Source organism: Pagrus pagrus (genome assembly GCF_965226575.1).
Source record: "Pagrus pagrus genome assembly, chromosome: 21".
NCBI classification, from domain to species: Eukaryota; Metazoa; Chordata; class Actinopteri; order Spariformes; family Sparidae; genus Pagrus; species Pagrus pagrus.
Genome location: NC_140208.1, coordinates 26722762 through 26740779, shown reverse-complemented (window position 1 = coordinate 26740779; position 18018 = coordinate 26722762). Strand labels below are relative to the sequence as shown.

The window sequence follows — 18018 nt, the reverse complement described above, 5'->3', positions numbered from 1 at the left end:
TATCATCATTATTTTACTTTACACAGAACAGATCAAAGTTTTAGGCTTATCTGAATGAGTCAGTTGCCTATTTTACTTGGTCCACTTCATAAGTAACCTTCTATTTTGCTGCACATGATGTGAATGTCACAAACAAATGTGGATCACTGTAAGTGCGGAGAAACCTCGGTCTTTAGAGTTTAGCACGTTAAGACAGTTTACACTAACCATACACGTTAAGGTAATACAATTTGCACATTAATATTCTTTTAAAAAATTCAGTCTTTATACCTGCCGATATGTTACTTTGGCGTAGCCTACAACAGGTTCGAAGAAGGCAAGAAGAAGGCAGTAGCACAGCCACATAGTCTACACATACCATTGGTTAAAAAGAAAAGCAATAATTACAAGGTACCTGCTGAGATCCTGTCTTCCTCCTTCCTTCAGAGGATCCTCTACATAAACCGCTTGAGCGTGCTTCCTTTCTCATACGGCTGCGCGCAGACAGGAAACTCCTGCGGTGGTTCCTTAAAACTCCGCCTTGTCAGTACGCGATCCATACCGGCTGGCACGCCTCACTCCCCCATCCCACCCCTTCCGGCTCAAATAAAATAACTAATAAATGGCAGGCATGCACCACAATCTCTATTTCTCTAATTATGCCTGTTTATTAATTTATCTAAATTTTGACGCCAGCCATTTGATAAATTGCCAACAAACCCACAAAAGCCCACTTACTAAATTTCTGTAGAAATATTGAAGCAATATCAGACGACCAGTTTAGTAAGTTCATTAGGTGATGGGGGTGACACTGGACCTGATGGGTGCAAATGTTTTCTTTACCTGCTCACTGCATTATGATGCTTGTACTTCGACAGTGTCTATATGTCCCTCTGTATGAAATGGCTATAAAATACTGCTGTCTGCTCTCTCTGCTTCACTGGCTGAACAGACTTGCAGTTGTGTCATCATCTTTTACATATGTCCTTAAATAGATTTTTTTTCGATAAAATGTAACATTGAAAGGTGTTAAATTTCACATTTTTTATTTTAGTGTCGTAGGACCAGGAACTTTTGTCTATCACGGTAGCTGGGGAACACTTTGACAGACGTTCGGTTGCCATGGAATCTATTCGCATCAGAGACCTGAGCGAGCCACTTCGTTAAATGATAATCTGAGCCAATTAGTCAATATTTAGTTATACATAGTTATTTGTCTGGTCGCTAAGTTACAAGTCGTGCTGACTGTGAAGAGTGAAGACTTACGGGCCCAAGCGGTACTCATTTGGCAGATACCCGTCGAGAAAGCCAATACTACTAGACTACTGCTACAGCTACTAATGGTAGGCTAACTATTCTTGTTAAATTCAGTCGGTGTGTGTGTGTGTCTCTCTCTCTCTCTCTCTCTCTCTCTGTGTGTGTGTGTGTGTGTGTGTGTGTGTTGTTTCTCAATAGCGTCCCCGAACTGTGTTAATATTTCGCGGAAATCAGACAAATATTAAACTCATACAAACTTTCCCCATATCGACCAAGACATCAGTCAGTAAATTCCTTTTTAAGCGTAGGCCTTCTATAAAGCACTTTCAACTGGCTTTTAAACAGTCTTAGCAAGAAGATTGCTATTTAGTGTAATTATTATAGATATTCTTAGTGCCTGTCATCAGTCAGATTCTGACTAATCCGCTTAAGTGCTGAGTCTCTAAAGGGTCTGCCAGAATCAACACAAAATAAGAGAGAGACAAAAAGTTTAGAGTGCTCAGATAATTCAAACAAAATGTGATGAAGGTGCTCTTTGGTAAAGAGTAAAGTTCACAAAACAGAAAACCCAAGGCACTCTTCTTAGTAGCAACTCATGAGTAGCGGCACAAACGTGTGTTTACACCCTGGAGAAGGCTGTTTGTGCTGCTGTGTGTGGGTTGCTACTAAGCTTGTTTTTAACAAACATTATCAATGGTTTTAAGAACTTATGTATGAAATATCCATCTGAATAAAGGCTTTTAACCTGGATTCTTTTTTTTTTTTTTTTTTAAAAGAAAGAAAGTTCCCTGTATGTTGATGAAGGTTCTCAGTCATCCATATCATGGTAATTCTAAGTACTATATCGTAGGCAACTGGACTTGTTTCAGTTTCTTGAAAACATTTCACATCAGAACTGAAGAAGCCTCTTGGATGAGAGGTGAAATGTCTTCAAGAAACTGAAACAAGTCTAGTTGCCTACGATATAGCACTTAGAAAGTTCCCTGTAGTAGCTTTAAGTTTAATTTAAGCCACAGTGTAGAATGGTAGTGTCACATTCCTTGCAACATTACCTAGGTAGACCATGCTCATCATTATCTCCCTCATTTGAGGTTAATCAAAAAATCTGTGTTTGGTGTGATCTTTTTCATTCACTACGTGACTCTATACCAGGCCGTGTGGAGTAAGTATCGGTGCCCTGGAGACACTTTTTGTAGCTGGAAATACCACAAAAAGGGATTTGAGTATTTTGCCGGTGTTTATATGTCTGTCTGTCCATCTGTTGATAGATTTTTCAGCTCAATAGTGTCACAACCATATAGATACAGTCAGAAAGATTTACAAGTGTGTAGTTGATGAGGTGTTGGAAGTAGGCAGGAACCCCCCCGCCCCCACACACACACACTTAACGCCCCAGGCCTACATCTGTGACCAAAACGACAAAATAAGCCACATAAGGTCAGTAAAGTCATGTTCTTTGTGTTGTTCTCCATTGTGCTGTGACTGTGCTAAGATGTGATGATGTAAGAGGTAACTGTGCTCAGGCCCGGTTTCAGCTGGAGCAATGTGAGTGCAGGCCAGCGGGGGACTGGGGTGGAGGGACAATCGTACAAAGCAACTGGGCCAAGTGTGAGTGCGCCCTTAGCCCGGGGCAAACAGCACCCTTAGCCTGGGGCAAAGTGCAGTGTGAAAAGCACTATTCTTGTCCACTATGGTGAAGCAGGTATTGTTTTCAGCTGGTCCATCAGACCAGCCAGTTGACAGATTTTTGAAAAAACTGAGTAAACTCTATCCATCAACTTCACCTTGATGTGATGTGTAAAGTAGTGTAAGGGTTGCCGTTTAATTTATTTTGGCTTTGTCCTATATGTGATTATTGGCTTCAAATATTTGAATGATTTTTAAGATACAGGTACACTGAAAAAAAAACGTGAAATTGAATGAAGGAAAAAAACACGTCCTTTCACACCACATCAACATAAAAATGTCTGAAAATTTATTTGAACAGAGAACATGATGAACTGATGGGAGGACTGCACAGTTTTACTGGCTATCTCATTGAGTTTATCCACAATTTATTATACTTTCTGGGAAGATGCCCAGGGGGCCACTTCAAAGCTTCTGACTAACTTTTTCCAAAAGTAGCCTTGGTGCTCCCCAGTGAAGATTTTAGGGGCCCCAGCGCAAAATTTAAGAGCACTGCATGTGTTGAAAACATCCATCTTTTTTCATCTTACTAATGAATGCTGAAGTAATAAATAGACAATTTGCAGAAGTAACAATGTTCTGTTTTATTTTAAAGGAAAAGTCACAAAGTGAAGTAGTGCTTTAAGAGAAAACAGTTTTCCAGGATTTTTTAAAGTGGAGCTGCAAGCACGTCCTGATACTATCACAGAAAAACATCAAATTGATAACAAAAAGTTTAAACTGAGTTTAAATTAAAAAAAAGTTTACTTTAATTGCTTTTTGTCATAAGTGTGTTTAAGTATAGGCTACTTAAAAACAGTGTACTTCAATGTTCATTCATTGGTTGTGAATGCTGGAGGCGTTCACAACCAATTTCTTAACCTACTTCTTTCCTCTTATTATATCTCCTGGGTCTGATTTTTTGTCAGTTAACTCTTTACATTTTTCAACATATTCACTCCATTCAAACATCAAAATATTCATCTCAATAGGACATTATTACTGTTACTTTTTTCATTGATACCATTCATAATTTCAGAGATAGTCAGTGTTTTTCGGCCGTTTTTTAACATTCAAGTAATTGGACAGATTGTTAAAGAATATCACATTTTCACACTTTATCAGGCATTTTCAAAACTTAGTCTCATTTACTCTTCCAGATAGAAACTCCATTAAAACTTTGAAATATTCCACATTTTGTCTACATTCAAGGTATTATTAATCTTTCAAATTCCATTAAAACTTTTCAAAACATTCAACTTTCTTTGTAGCTTAGTCGTATCATAGTTATAATGGAAGTCAATTAGAAATCCCTTCAACCCCACTCATTGTCAAACTCTTCTCACTCCTTTATACATTAACATAGAAACTCCATTCAAACTTTGAAACATTCACAAAGATTAGGATTTTCTCACATCGATTCAACTTTTTCATAGCATTCATACTATTAGCACAGTCACAGTTCAAAAACGTATCATTTTTCAGCCACTTTCAGATTTTGACATCAGTATGTATGGGGCAGAAATGTTGAGAGCCAGAGTGGAGGACTCACCTGACAGATTGGGGAAATTTAACTCGCTCTCATTCCCAAAATGTTCACTTATGTAATTTAAACATCAGCTTGAAGGAAGATTTGTGCTGGTCGCAACCATATGCTTCTGGAAGCAATCAAACCAACACTTTTGACTCAGTGTCGAACTGACAGGAGTGCTGACCAACTGCCACATTATGTCCCATTAAACTGAGACGAAAAATATCTAAAGGCAGGCAAACACATCCACTTTTCTTAGTTTCACAGTTTGGCCTTAACTTTTCAACAAACCCTAAATTATTTCACAGTTCACAAGTTTTAAAAGCCAGCAATGCACATATAGTGTCAGCCTATCAATGAACCCTAAAATATGTCCCTTTTTTAATATATTCTGGGCCAAGTTTTTAAAGCCAGTTTGGCGTCAGCTTTTTCGACAGCCAGCATTCACAACCACAAGTTCTTCAGAACTTGCCTTCTGGGGTTTTAAACTGCACTTCAGTGTACTTTTAAAAGCATACTTGTTTTCATTTTCTTTGCAGTAGGTATTTATAAAGTATAATCATTTTCATGTATTTTGTAGTACATTATAATATCCTTGAATAAAGTGTATTTTAATTCCACTTCATTGTAAGTGTGAAGTATACAGAGGATTCCAATGATTTCTACAGCTCTCATTTTTATGTGATGGAATGAGACAGAATTCTATTCTGTCACAAATAAAAATTCATCAACTTTGGTTTGGTTTATATTTAATTTATTATAGGTCTTCTGAAAATGTGACCAAATCTGATGGGGCAAAAATATACATACAGGAATTCTGATATTTGGTTAAATGTCCCTTGACCATTTTCAGCTGAATTAGGTGCATTTAATAGTCATCCACAAGCTTCTGGTAGGCCTCTGGCTGAATTTTTCACCACTTCTCTGGATAGAATTGGTCAAGTTCAACTAAATTTGTTAGCTTCCTGGCACAGACTTGTTCTATTTCACCTTTCCTGACTGCCAGAGGCAGTGCTTATCACTGGATATTTCTGTCTTGCTAATGTGCAAGTCGAGTATTTATATCAACAAAGTCACATGTGACCTCGGATGACCCCCGTCCCTTATTATCTTCTTGCGTACGCAGGTCAACTACTGTAGTAGCATTGAGTTGATACACCTGATGTTAAAAAAGTTTACTGAAAGCTTGTCGTGTGTAGTCTTGTGATCATATCGATCAGAGTTGCGGGTTGCTCGCCCTCCAAAGGCTGCGACAAGCTGTCGCCCCCAAGGGGAGAGCAGTGGATTCAACTTTCGGTCTTCGCATCAGACAAGCAGACGCCTCCGTTTCCAACAGTGTGATAAGTACACATTTTACCTGCGTACATCAATCGGTAAGATTGATTGGCATTATATAGCTAGGTGTGTCATTGAGTGGAGAGTCCTCACTTCCTGTCACTGAATATACTGTTTCTTGTATCCTTGTTGTTTTCATAGTTAGTGGAGCGTTCTCGAACAGGCTAATTTGGTGGGAAGCTAGCAAGCGTGTGACCGCAAGTTGCATAATAAAAGCTTTTAAATGACTAAATGATGGGATGCTTTTGTTGTAAAGAAGTTATAGGAAATTTTTGTTTTTGAAACATGTTTGTAACTGAATAAGCAGAGCCATTTTGTTAGCGGGGATTCTTCGATAGCACTGCAGGGATTGGGAAAAGCGCGTCATTAAGACACACCTTCAAGCAGGTAGTCGAGCTGTGATGGAAATGCAAAATCCCGGCTGCACCAGTCAGACCAGGTGGAGCCAGGCCAAAAGATGTAATGGAAAAACGGCATAAGGCATATGATGCAGATGTGTGTATTGGCTGTATGGGCAACTCCCTCTCTCACCTCATGCTTGCCCTCTCGGCTTCCTGGCAGCAGACTGCAGTTACCGCATCCTCCATTAGCCTGAGTGATGGTTCATTGCAGGCCTAAGTTCTCATGTTGAGGGAACTTGGGCGTCTAATGTCCACTCTGGTACAGACTCACCGCCAGGTTTGGCTCGCACAGTCAATATGTCGAAGGACCCTCTGTATTTTCCCAGGTGAGCCGGGAGAGCTTTTCAGCTCAGCCACTCTGCGGATGCTGGAGCGAACAGTTTAGGCTAACCAGACCAGAAAGTAGTTCTCAGGTCTGCGCATGGACTTGCCACGCCCTAGTTGACCGCTCCCAGCCACTGGCTCACCCCATCAGCCATCAGAAGCCTCAGCACTTCAGAGAGGCCTGTCCATTTCTGTCGTGACCCTGCTCACTTGCCCCCCAGGCAGCCTCAGGCCTCTGAGCTTAACCGTTGACCCCCCAGAGCCCCAAAAGGCCAGAGGACCAGGGATTGAGGCCTGAGGGCTGGCAGTCAGTTATTTCTCCCAGCAGCAACTCAGCTGCTGGGTAGCCTGCACTTCAGATCCCTGGGTGCTGTCCATCTTAACCCAGGGGTACAGGCTTCAATTCCGATGCCAGCCTCCAGCTGAGTCAAAATGATTACATTACCAATCTGGAAAAAATCCTAGCCCTGACCCAGGAGTTGAGCACCCTTCTGGCCAAGGGTGCCAACGAAGCCGTGGACCCCCTGTCACCACCCAGGGGGTTCTACTCGACCTACTTTCTTATAAAAAAGAGAGGTGGTGGACTTCGCCCAATACTGGACCTGAGGGGACTCGATAAGTTGCTAAAGGTCTTACCATTTCACATGCTGAGCACAGCAGAGGTCCTTCATGCCATTGCCAAGGGGGAATGTCCACAGATTTGAAGAGTGCTTATTTTCATGAGCCAATTGTGCCTCAGCACAGACGGTTTCTTTGCTTTGTCTTCCAGGGCCACCATTTTCAGTTCAGAGTGCTCCCATCCGGACTCTCCCTCTCCCCTGGACCCCTCTCAGACGATAACATTCAGTGGTGTGGCTTTGAACACCATCACTATGAGGGCCTGCCCGTCACTTCATTGCATGGAGGACATCCTCCTTCCTTCTGGTCTTCTGACTGGGCAAGGCTTTGCCCTACAGTCAGTTTTTTCGCCTCTTGGTTTCCCAAGATTGACAGCTGCCATTGCTATCATTTCTTTGGTCTGACATTACACCCCCTGCAAAGGTGGCTGAACAGCTTCTACTCAGATCCCAAGCGGCACAGGCACAAAATGCTCAGGGTACTCTGTGGGTAATATATCTGCCAGGGGAACAGAACCAGGTCACAGACTTCCTCTCCCATCAAAAAGTGGCAAGTGGAGTGGCAGCTTCCTCCGTAGGTGGTGCAGAACATCTGGGATCTCTTTGACTCAGAGACATCAACCCATTGCCTCCTCTGGTTCTCCCATGACAGAGAACACACGCTCTCTGGGTCAGGATGCTCTGGCTCTCAAGTAGCCAGAGTGTCTTCTCTACGCCTTTCTTCTATTAATTTTTCCAACGCTGCTCAGGGTGCTTTATGGGGGTTGCAGGCTTCTTCTGGTGACCCCCTTCTGGCCAGCCAGGACTTGGTTTTCACTGCTGTACCAACTCCACTGCAGGACCCCCTGGCGCCTCCCTGGCAGGAAGGACCTCCTGTCTCAGCTGGAGGGTCAGGTCTGGCATGCCAAACCCTTGTCGCCTTCAACTGTGGGTGTGGTGACTGGAGGGCCCGACCCACTGCTGAGCAAATGCATAGAGCCAGTCAAGGCCACTATTCTAAATGCACCGTCCACTCATGCAGTACCAAAACAGGTGGAGGTTATTCTCTGAGTGGTGTCAGAGAAAAGAAGACCCAGTACAGCGCTCTGTGCCTACAATTCTTGATCCTGCAATCCCTCCTGGATCAGGGCCGATCTCCCTCTAACCCTAGGGTGTATGTGGCTGCCATTTCTTTGCAGCATGTGAAGGTTGATAATGAGAGAATAAGGAGCCACAAGTTGGTGTCCCTTCTTTGAAGGGGGCCCTGAGATTACATCCTTAAAGTGCCCCATGGGCTCCTGTATGGGACCTGCCCCTGGTGTTGGACACCATATGCCTGCCTCCCTTTGAATCCTTAGCACAGGCATAGCTCAAATGGTTCTCTGTCAAAACAGCATTTATCCTGGCCATCACTTAAGCATAGCGTGTTAGAGAGATACAGTTGCAATCAAAATTATTCAATCCCCACTACAAATTAGGTTTATTGGCAAAATGTACAAACTAGCAGCTGTTTGCAATAAACAAATCAAACAAGAACAATTCAAATAGCTCAACACAACTAATATTGCAAGTGGTTTCTCCAAATTCAACACAAAATGCAACTTTTAATGACTACTGCAGTCTCAAAATTATTCAACCCCTTCATGACAAGCATCTTTAGTACTTAGTAGAGCACCCTTTTGCTGTTATGACCTGCTGCAAATGTGATGCATAGCCAGACACCAGCTTCTGGCAGCGTTCCTGAGGAATCTTAGCCCATTCCTCATGGGCAAAGGCCTTCAGTTCACTAATATTCTTGCCAGCTACCTGAACGAGGATCCACCATTTTCTCGTTCTGGCTTCGCTTGTACGCGACAGCCTGACCGCTACCATGTACAACCCGAAAGGCAAGCACTGCTGCTCTGTCATCGGATGCACGGATCCTCATGTTTTGCTACATCGCCTCCCTACCAAAGAGGATATCAGAGCTAAGTGGCTACATTTAATTTATCAGGGAAACGTCCCAGCTTCAGTGAGCAAAAGCGTTATGGTCTGTGCCAGTCACTTCACACCGGACTGTTTCAGCAACCAGGGTCAGCATAACGCTGGCAACAACACTGATGATGGAACTGTAAGTATTTATTTAACAGTATAGTTTGTGTTACTTTGGCCGTTTAGCACATGAGCTAACGCTAACCGTCGATGTAAATATGAGGCTGAACTAACGTTACATGTGAAGTTATCAACGTTGAACAGGCAGAGGAGATGGTATGAAATTGTCTCAGTTGTTAGTGGACGGTGAGCTCCTGTTCCGCCGTGAACACGCAGAGGAGATGGTATGAAATGGTCTCAGTTGTTAGTGGACGGTGAGCTCCTGTTCCACCGTGAACACGCAGAGGAGACGGTATGAAATGGTCTGTTATTCACGGCCAGTGAGCTACGTTGATTAATTAGCATGTTGTGCTAAAGGACAGTGTGTTAGATGCCCAGGAGTAACTTGGCAGTCGTACGACTTACTGTGTGATAGTATAGTCACAGCTAACGCTACAGCTAACTACGTGTGTAGCGTTACCTGTAGCATTAGCTGCTGGCATGAGAGACCAGACCTGAGAGTACCAAAACGTTATCTGCAGTAAAGCAATCACTACTTTGTTTTGGAGCTGGAGACAGGGGTTACCTGCTACATGTCTGCTGTGCTACTATCAGTTATATGCAGGCATGAACACAGAAAAGTTGCGTCGCGCTGTGTATTGCTCATTGTTGTTGTTTTTTGTTTTTTTTCCTCAACTTTATTGAAGTTGCTGTGTATCGCTCGTTGCCATGGTCACGCGATGCCATCCTCACGTCATCCGCCCGGCAGGAAGAGGTTGGCGGCGCACGCAGTAGCTCATTAGCATTAAAGGGAAAGGCATTCAAACCAGCCGCTTAGAGCCAGGCTGTGAAACTGGTGTGTAAAGAACCCTGCTGTGCTCAATCCTTCGGTTTTTTCGACCAAAGCATGTTACTAACATTCCATTTAGACATCAAGGACCCATGTCAACAAGCAGAAATGAGCATAATATGTCACCTTTAAAACATTAAATGCTATTACTCTAATGCAAGGATGAAAACTAAAGTTAAAAATTGCTTCCAAATGTATTTATTAACGGATATTATATATTAGATATTTATATACGGAGTTACACTAGCAAAAGATGCTGTAATTGTAGTCTGTTTGCTACAGTGGGCCTGAGTATCATTTTCACCGGACTTTTCACTGTACTTTTTCGTCATACACTCGTCATGCAAATGCCTGTGGTGATTTTTCAAATGCCGGTATAAATTAGTTGTGTTTCCGCTGGATGTTGCAACTTTAGCGCGACAGGTTTTGTACAGTACCTGTTTCTGGTGCATGTCTGCAGCCTCAAACCCAAAAACTCCCATATGACCGACGTGCTGTTTTTCTTGGTTATTAAATCCCCAAACTCCGCTTCTGGTCCAGCTGAAGCCATTTCAGAACACGTTAAGGAGCAGGTTAATACTGATTGGTTAGCGTGACCTGTCCACAAGTAGCATGCCGCTTCTGATTGGTGAGCTTGGCAGGATGGTAGGGAGATGGCATGTATGTGTAAAATAGTTGACACAACAGATCCTGGGTCAGCCCTGCAAAATCCGTAGCTTTGGCGATCACATGATCGCGTTGTCTGAAATCGCAATTTCGATCAGAAAACGATAAATCGTTCAGCCCTACTAGGAGCTACTTCAAGGGTACGGAGTAATACTTCTTGTTTGATACAGACTTCCTGAATAACAAAGTCGGTCAGTTCACCTTTAATGATAATATTATTATTAATAATGATAATAAATATTCATGTGAAGAGACTGTCTTATCACATGTTAATGATTCCTCACAATAATTAACAATGATTTCCCATGGTAGGAAACACAGATATATTTAAACATGCAACATTGTTTATTTCTGTTAATCTCAATCTGTTTCAAAATTTGAAAGTCAGAGTTATCACATCTCTGATATTTTTGTAAATATCTTTCTTGAAAGTTTTGTATGAATGAGCACATTTGTAGCATTTTATTAAAAAACACTGTAACGACGGACTGCCGTTACGTTGGTAATGAGTCCGCTGATGGGATTGTGATTAATTGTAGGCATGTGAGAATATGTAGACATGTGGGTACATCTGTGTATGTGTGTGTATTAGGGCTGCACAATTATGGCCAAAATGATAATCACTATTATTTTTATCAATATTGAAATCACGATTATTAATCATGATTATTCATTATGTTAGGTAAAACATATCTTTTTATTGAGCTTTCTTTTTTAAACAAACCGTATGTGAACAAGGCTTCAAATTGAAACAAAAAATAATAATAAATCATAAATAATAAAATAAAATGTACCCAAGACAAAGGGCAAAAAATAAATATGCCATTGCAGAGTGCAATCATAAAGTGCCTGGGTTGTCTGGGTTGGCGCTGGACACGGACGGGGATTTAGTGGACCAGCGTTAGCTTTGGCCTTCATGCATTCATCATATTTGGGTTTGTGGTGTTTTTTCAGGTGGTTGAATAAGTTAGTTGTGTGGCACAGACACAACTCTGAAAAGAGAAGGAGTTTAGGAAGTTAGAAGTTTTTGAAGTGTTAGGGGCGGGACACCGCCGCAAAATGTCCAGATAGAGACAGAGTGAGCGACATCGCTGGACGGAGCTATATCGCTCGCGGCACGTCAGGACAGGCTGTTTGAAAAGTACACATTCTAATCACTTTTCCTCGCTTGCTCGCTGTCGCGTCGCTGTATGTCAGGACGGGGTGTCACACTGTTGAATATAATTTGCGGCTGCCGCTGCTGCAGGGTGCGCTCGCTTGCTATTTAGGCAGCTTAATGAAGCCCTAACCTTTCGTTCGCCCCCTGGTGGTTGGCTGACTATTGGGTTGAGAATGTGCTTGATTTGATATGCGACAGAGCCCGCTTTTTAAATGTTAATATCGCAACGATCATCTTAATTTAATCGTGGCAGCCAAAATCGTGATCATGATTAAAATTCGATTAATTGTGCAGCCCTGGTGTGTATATAAACATAGGAGGTGAAATGAGACGCACACACCCAGCTAATGTTAAATTGTTCATTGATATAATGATTGCGGGATCAGCGGTGTACTTGTGCCATCAAGGTTCACCTGCGAGTACAGAAAGCCAGTGATCAGCGAGGCACTGTTGCAGTATTTAAGAAGGTATAAGATCTCTTCGCCAAACTGATTGGGTATAATTATGTGAAGGATAAACTTACCTCTGCCGCTTCACTTCCTCCCAGAGTGTGTCCAGACAAAAGAGTTCCCCGGGATGCGAACACCTTTTGTAAGTTAAGCTTCATTGAGCGGGAGGAACCAAGTGGAGAGTAGGTAGAGGAGAGTTTAATTACTGGGTTTCAATATATGTGTAAATTATTATGGGTATCTATTTTGGTAATTTTCGGGGGTTTATATTTATTGTATTTGTATTTGGTACGGAAGTTTAGGTGAATATTTGTTTATTTATTGTATGTTTAGGTGGGGGTGTAGAATGGAATGGTACGTGCCAATGAGTGAAAGGGGGTGCTGGGGTATTTAAGCTGGTCATTTGGAGGAGGATAAGGTTGGGTTAAGATGTTGGTAAACATGACGTGCTGAACAGAAAATAAAGGAAAAATCACATAGAGAACATCGTCTGTCTGGATCTCCTCATTTGGTCGCCTCGGCCACTCGGGCAAGTTGACAAACGCACCTGTTATATATTTGTACAAATTATCACTTCAACATTTTTTAGGAAATCATTAACTGCCACATCTTCAAATCATGTCCCGTTTGTACAAATCACTACCGTTGTAACATTTTTCAACAAATCATCACATCTGTTACACTTTCTGAACAAGTTATTTTTCACATTTTTGTACAATATTTGAGTTTAACATTGCCTAGTGTTTCACTTAAAACATCTGTTAACGCTTTCTTTGTCTGTAAATATCTGTTAGTGGGAAGCCTGGCATTGCATGCTGTTCATCAGTGTACTACAATCTGGGGTATATTTTGACACCGCAAGGCGTGTTCTGTGTTTGTTCTTGATGAAGTGAGAACAGCACCTCACAGAGATAGGTTGAACCAAAAAGGCAGGCAACTTTCATAGCTGCTGTGCATACACCTTTGTATTTTTCTGTGTCCACAAGGCACCAAAAATTTGGTGCACCCTGATGGGCTTTGAGGTGGAGGTCATTTTGCAACGTTAGGATTTCAATCTCCACCTGTCCAGCATCCAAGCTGAATGTTGCACTTAGTTGCTCAGCAATGCATATCATGTCCACTTGCATGAAAGGATTTTAAATGAATGACGCACATGGCTCAAGTTGATCAAAGTCACAAAACCTCAAAGTTCTCAAATGCTTGCTCAAGTCTGTTTATGACTTGAGAGTATTTTTCTGCAGTTTTGTCAAAAGCCCCAGATGCACAAGCATTGTCATTCACCACTGAATGCACGGCTGCAGCACTTTTTTTCTCTGTAAATGCACAGAGAAAATGTTCATCTTCGCTTTAATATGTTTACGGCGCTTATCATGTCAGCAACAGTCTTACCTTTGCCTTGCAGCTCACAGTTCAAATGTTTCCGTTTCCCAGTTATGTCCGTCAAAAATGCAAGGTCAAGTATCCACTCAGAGTCCTTGAGCAGCGAGGCGTCTTCCCTTTTGGATTGCATGAACTCTTTGGTTTCACCCAAAAGTGCCAAAAAATGCTGCAAAACTCGTCCCCTGCTGAGCCATTGGATTTCTGTGTCACCATAGGTCACCATATTCAGCTGACAGCTCCTCCAATAGCACCTTGAATGTCCTGTGTTGTTTGGCTTTGGAGCGGATGCCATTTATGATCTTCACGACAGGAATCATTACATGATCAAAGCCGGTCACTTTTGCACATATCGCCTAAGTCTGTGTCACCTCTGCATAGCGCAATGAAGCCTGCATGTCGGCCCGTCATGGTGGGAGCCCCGTCTGTAGTTACCAACACCAGCCTTTCCAATGGTACCTTTTTCTCCACAAAGAACCTCTTCACGGTGTTGTAGATGTCAACTCCCCTCGTTGTTGTCTTCAGGGGCAGTAGTGTCAGGAGTTCTTCTTTTGTGGAGAAATCATCAAACACCATTCGGATAAACATCATCAGCTGCGATGTACTGCTGCTGTCCACAGACTTGTCGCACTGGATACTAAACCACCTGCACTTAACCAGATCCCGGTCCAGCTGCTCTGTCAAGTTCCCGGACATAGCCGACACTCTTCTAATCGTTGTACTTGCCCTCAGTTGGACAGCGGAGAGAGTGGTGATGACATCAGGACCATTCTTCTCTTCTTTGAACACAGTGTTTGCAATAATCATCATTGCTCCTTTTTAAGACCTCCTTGTCCAAAAAGGTTTTCTTGTTCTTTATCAAACAATTTGCAGCTCTAAATTAAGCTTGCTAAATTTAGAGCTGCAATAAAAAAAAAAAACAACTTCATTTTAAGTTGCTTGTTGTGAAAAAAGACTGCTGGTTGCCCAGAGCTGCCTTTAACTCATGGGCTTTTTCTGCCCGTAGTGCGCTGCCAGGTGGGCAGTTAGATTGGAAGCTTTTATGACACGTACTGAAGTGTCTCTCCACATTTTGCCGTTTTGCCGTCGCCCCGCAAATGAGACACACACACTTTTCTTTCACTGTGGGAACTCCTCCTCCCAATCATTGTGAAAATGATTCTGCCATGTTTTTCTTTAGTTTTTGGGGGTAAAAACCGCATCTCGCTCCCCATGTAGCTGTGCCCGCATGCTTGTCTCAGCAAAGAGTGAGATGGAGGTTTGTTTTGTGCGCAAAATTGAACTTTGACCCCAGACAAGGTCAGAGTTCATATATACATAAAACATTTTTGTTTTTAAAATTTTATATTCAATATTGTCATTTTCAAATCTACATCAGTGCGAGTGTTATTGATTCAAAAAGAACAGCAACACAATTAAATAACATTTTTAGACAGAGCTTAATGGTGACTAGTGCTATTTTTAGAATATGCTCTGAAGGCGACTCATGTGGTCCCTGCGGGCAACCAGGTGCCCGTGGGCACCGTGTTGGCTACCTCTGGTCTACATGTTCTCGATGGGGTTCAAGTCAGGACTTTGGGAAGGCCATTCCAAAATCTCAATTCTAGCCTGATTTAGCCATTCCTTTACCACTTTTGATGTGTGTTTGGGATCATTGTTCTATTGGAACACCCAACTTCACCCAACCATTCAGTCACCTTTTGTGACCATTTTAAGAGACAGTGTGACTAAATTGTATAATTAGGAGCACCAGTGTGACTTGTAAATATGCCAGACCAAGACCAGATCTGCACTCCTCTAGCCCAAGGAGAGGAAGAGGGAGCTAGACAGTGCCTGGACACAAGAGAGCGGTGACCCATGACCAGATTATCAAATGCAGCGTAGTGACAATACAGCCATTTCATACTTAAGATGTAGCCTATATAAGGTGGATCCACCATTGTGCATTCAACCTGCATTGGTCTTATTCATATCAGTCAGCTGCCCCACTGTCTGTTATGGAGAATCCAGTCTGTAGTTCAGACACTAACTGATAAACTAGAGAGAGATTGTACGAGATTGTACAGTAACACACACACAAGTTTTCATGTCACGTTGCATGCTCCCCCTCTCTTGTCGACAAATGCGCTGCCTCTCTCTCTCCCCATCTCTCTCCCCCTGGGGAGTATAGTATGTTTAAACTATATTAAATCATACCTCAATACTTCAGAGCAGTCTTTTGTGGCCAGATCTATTTTATAATTATATGCATATGTATATGCATCTTCCCAGACCGTGCAATAAATTGTGGATGAACTTCATGACATGGTCAAAAAACTGTGCAGTCCTCCCATCAGTTAATCATGTCCTCTGTTCAAATAGACTTTTCATACATTGTTATGCTGTAGTGCTGGTGCATGAATATGATTTTTTTCCTTTTCCTTTCCCATTTACCTGTACCTTTTGAAACCATTTAAACTGTTTTTTTTATATTGAGTACAATGAAAAACTAGTGCTTGCACGATATCATATTGCAATTACTCTGACAGATATTACAATTCGCTTTAAGTAGGAACGAACATCATCACAGTTTTCCTTTAACTGAAAAAAGTTTGAACAAAGATTACAATCATGATGATGTGACATTTGTTGGGGTCTGTCCCAAACAATCCAAGCCTTAGAAATGCTCCAACAGAGAGTTACAAAACATTGCCCAAAAATTGTAGGACTTTTACTCAAATATGAACTGTTTTACCTTCCCTTTCTGTTTTATGAAATGTGTTTTCTCAAATTTAGCATTTTCTTTTTTCTTGTGTTGTCTGTTTTGAGTAGAAAATACAGATTTTTATGGAATCCAGGGGCTCCATATGTGAAGCACAGAAACAGTGTTAGCAATACTGTGCATTGCAATGCATGATGACTTGTGTTTTGGTATCCCAAATCCTTGAGGCCCAGCTAGCCAGAAATGAGAGGGAATGGAGTGAGCTCCTGGCTGCAAGGGTTGATCAACTGGACAGTTTCCTCAAAAAGGCCCATGAGGAGTGCTTCTCCCTCAGGTACCATATCTATGTCCACCGCACATCATAATTGCAGTAAACTTCTACTGTGCACATCTGCTATTAGCTGAAAATATGGCCATAAGAATTTAGGATTTGCCAATGGACCCCAGTCTCAAGATTGATGTCACCAACGAGGAAATTCGTATATGTATATATATATTTGGTTTGTTGTCAGGTTGGCAAACATTTTTTTCACTATCATTTCATTTGTCAATCATTTTATAAGTTCAAGGGTAAATAAAAAAAAAATTCTAAACCTGGGCCTTAAATTTACATGTTGTGGTGTGTAAATGATTCATGTTTATCAAAAGATTTGGAATCGGTCCAGTAAATTGGCTCAGCTGGCAGCAATAGCTGCAGTGTAATCCTTTTGGGCAACTCCAACCATCAAAGCTACCTCCACCACCTTGTTGTTGAATAGTAAGATCCTTTTTGTTTCTAGAAACACAAGTCCTGCTCAGGTGGCTGTAGCTTAGGACATAGAGCGGTTTGTCTAGTCATTGGAAGGTCGCTGGTTCAAATCCCCGGCTCCCCCAGCTGCAGTTGAAATATCCTTGAGCAAATGGTAAGTGGTAAATGGTCTGCATTTCTATAGCGCTTTTCCAGTCCTCTCGGACAGCTCAAAGCGCTTTACAATACATGCCACATTCACCTATTCACACACACATTCATACACTGCCATGCAAGGCGCCAGCTGCTCATCAGGAGCAATTTGGGGTTCAGTCTCTTGCTCAAGGATACTTCGCAAGATACTGACCCCCCAAATTGCTCCTGTTGAATGGGTGTATGTGACAAGCCTTGTAAAACACATTGAGTGGTCTGTAGACGTAATAGAAATGCAAGTACATTTACCATTTACAATCCTTGTTAGAAAAAATTGTTTGGTATTTCCATGAATAAAATCCTGAAAAGATGAATCAGTTAATCAAATACATTTTCTCCCTGTCATCAACACATTAATGGTTTTAGCAACATTCTATATGTCTATGGTTTATATTGTGGAGTGTGATACTCACAGACACACCGTCTTTGGTTGACTGGTGTTTCTTGAATTTGTTTTTCTATTGTCATGTTGCATTTCTTTTCTTTTATGATATTCTTTATGTGTTGCTGTATGCAGTTTCACACTCTGAGTTTACTTGTAATGCAATGTAAATATAAATAGAGTTGCCTCACCTGTTTAATTAAACTCCAGTCAACTAAAGTGAAATCTTTGCACCATGGCACCAGTTTGAACAATTGAACTCTCAAAGGGTTAAACTAAGTAACAAAAGAATACATTTCTTCACCTACCTACATTGGAATCTATCCATGCAGACAG

General features: G+C 41.8%; 2 protein-coding genes across 9 annotated transcripts in view; one reads left to right on the top strand and one right to left on the bottom strand.

Annotated features, from left to right (window-relative positions):
- The window catches only part of slc16a3b (solute carrier family 16 member 3b), a 138506-nt gene that overhangs the window by 15642 nt on the left and 104846 nt on the right, over positions 1-18018 (bottom strand). The window contains exon 1 of one of the 2 annotated variants that reach the window (XM_084342562.1): positions 395-499. The exons of the other annotated variant lie outside the window; for it this stretch is intronic. Coding sequence (XP_084198688.1) covers positions 395-469 — 75 coding nt within the window. The 5' untranslated portion in view covers positions 470-499. Of the gene's footprint in view, positions 1-394; positions 500-18018 lie in introns of those variants that run through there. 2 annotated transcript variants of the gene reach the window in all.
- The window catches only part of ccdc57 (coiled-coil domain containing 57), a 123740-nt gene continuing 106833 nt past the window's right edge, over positions 1112-18018 (top strand). For 5 of the 7 annotated variants that reach the window (XM_084342555.1, XM_084342558.1, XM_084342560.1 and 2 more), the window contains exons 1-2: positions 1112-1322; positions 16588-16694. In XM_084342555.1, the coding sequence (XP_084198681.1) occupies positions 1320-1322; positions 16588-16694 (110 nt within the window). In that variant the 5' untranslated portion in view covers positions 1112-1319. The remainder of the gene's footprint in view (positions 1323-16587; positions 16695-18018) is intronic. The other 2 variants (XM_084342556.1, XM_084342557.1) reach the window with 2 other exon arrangements.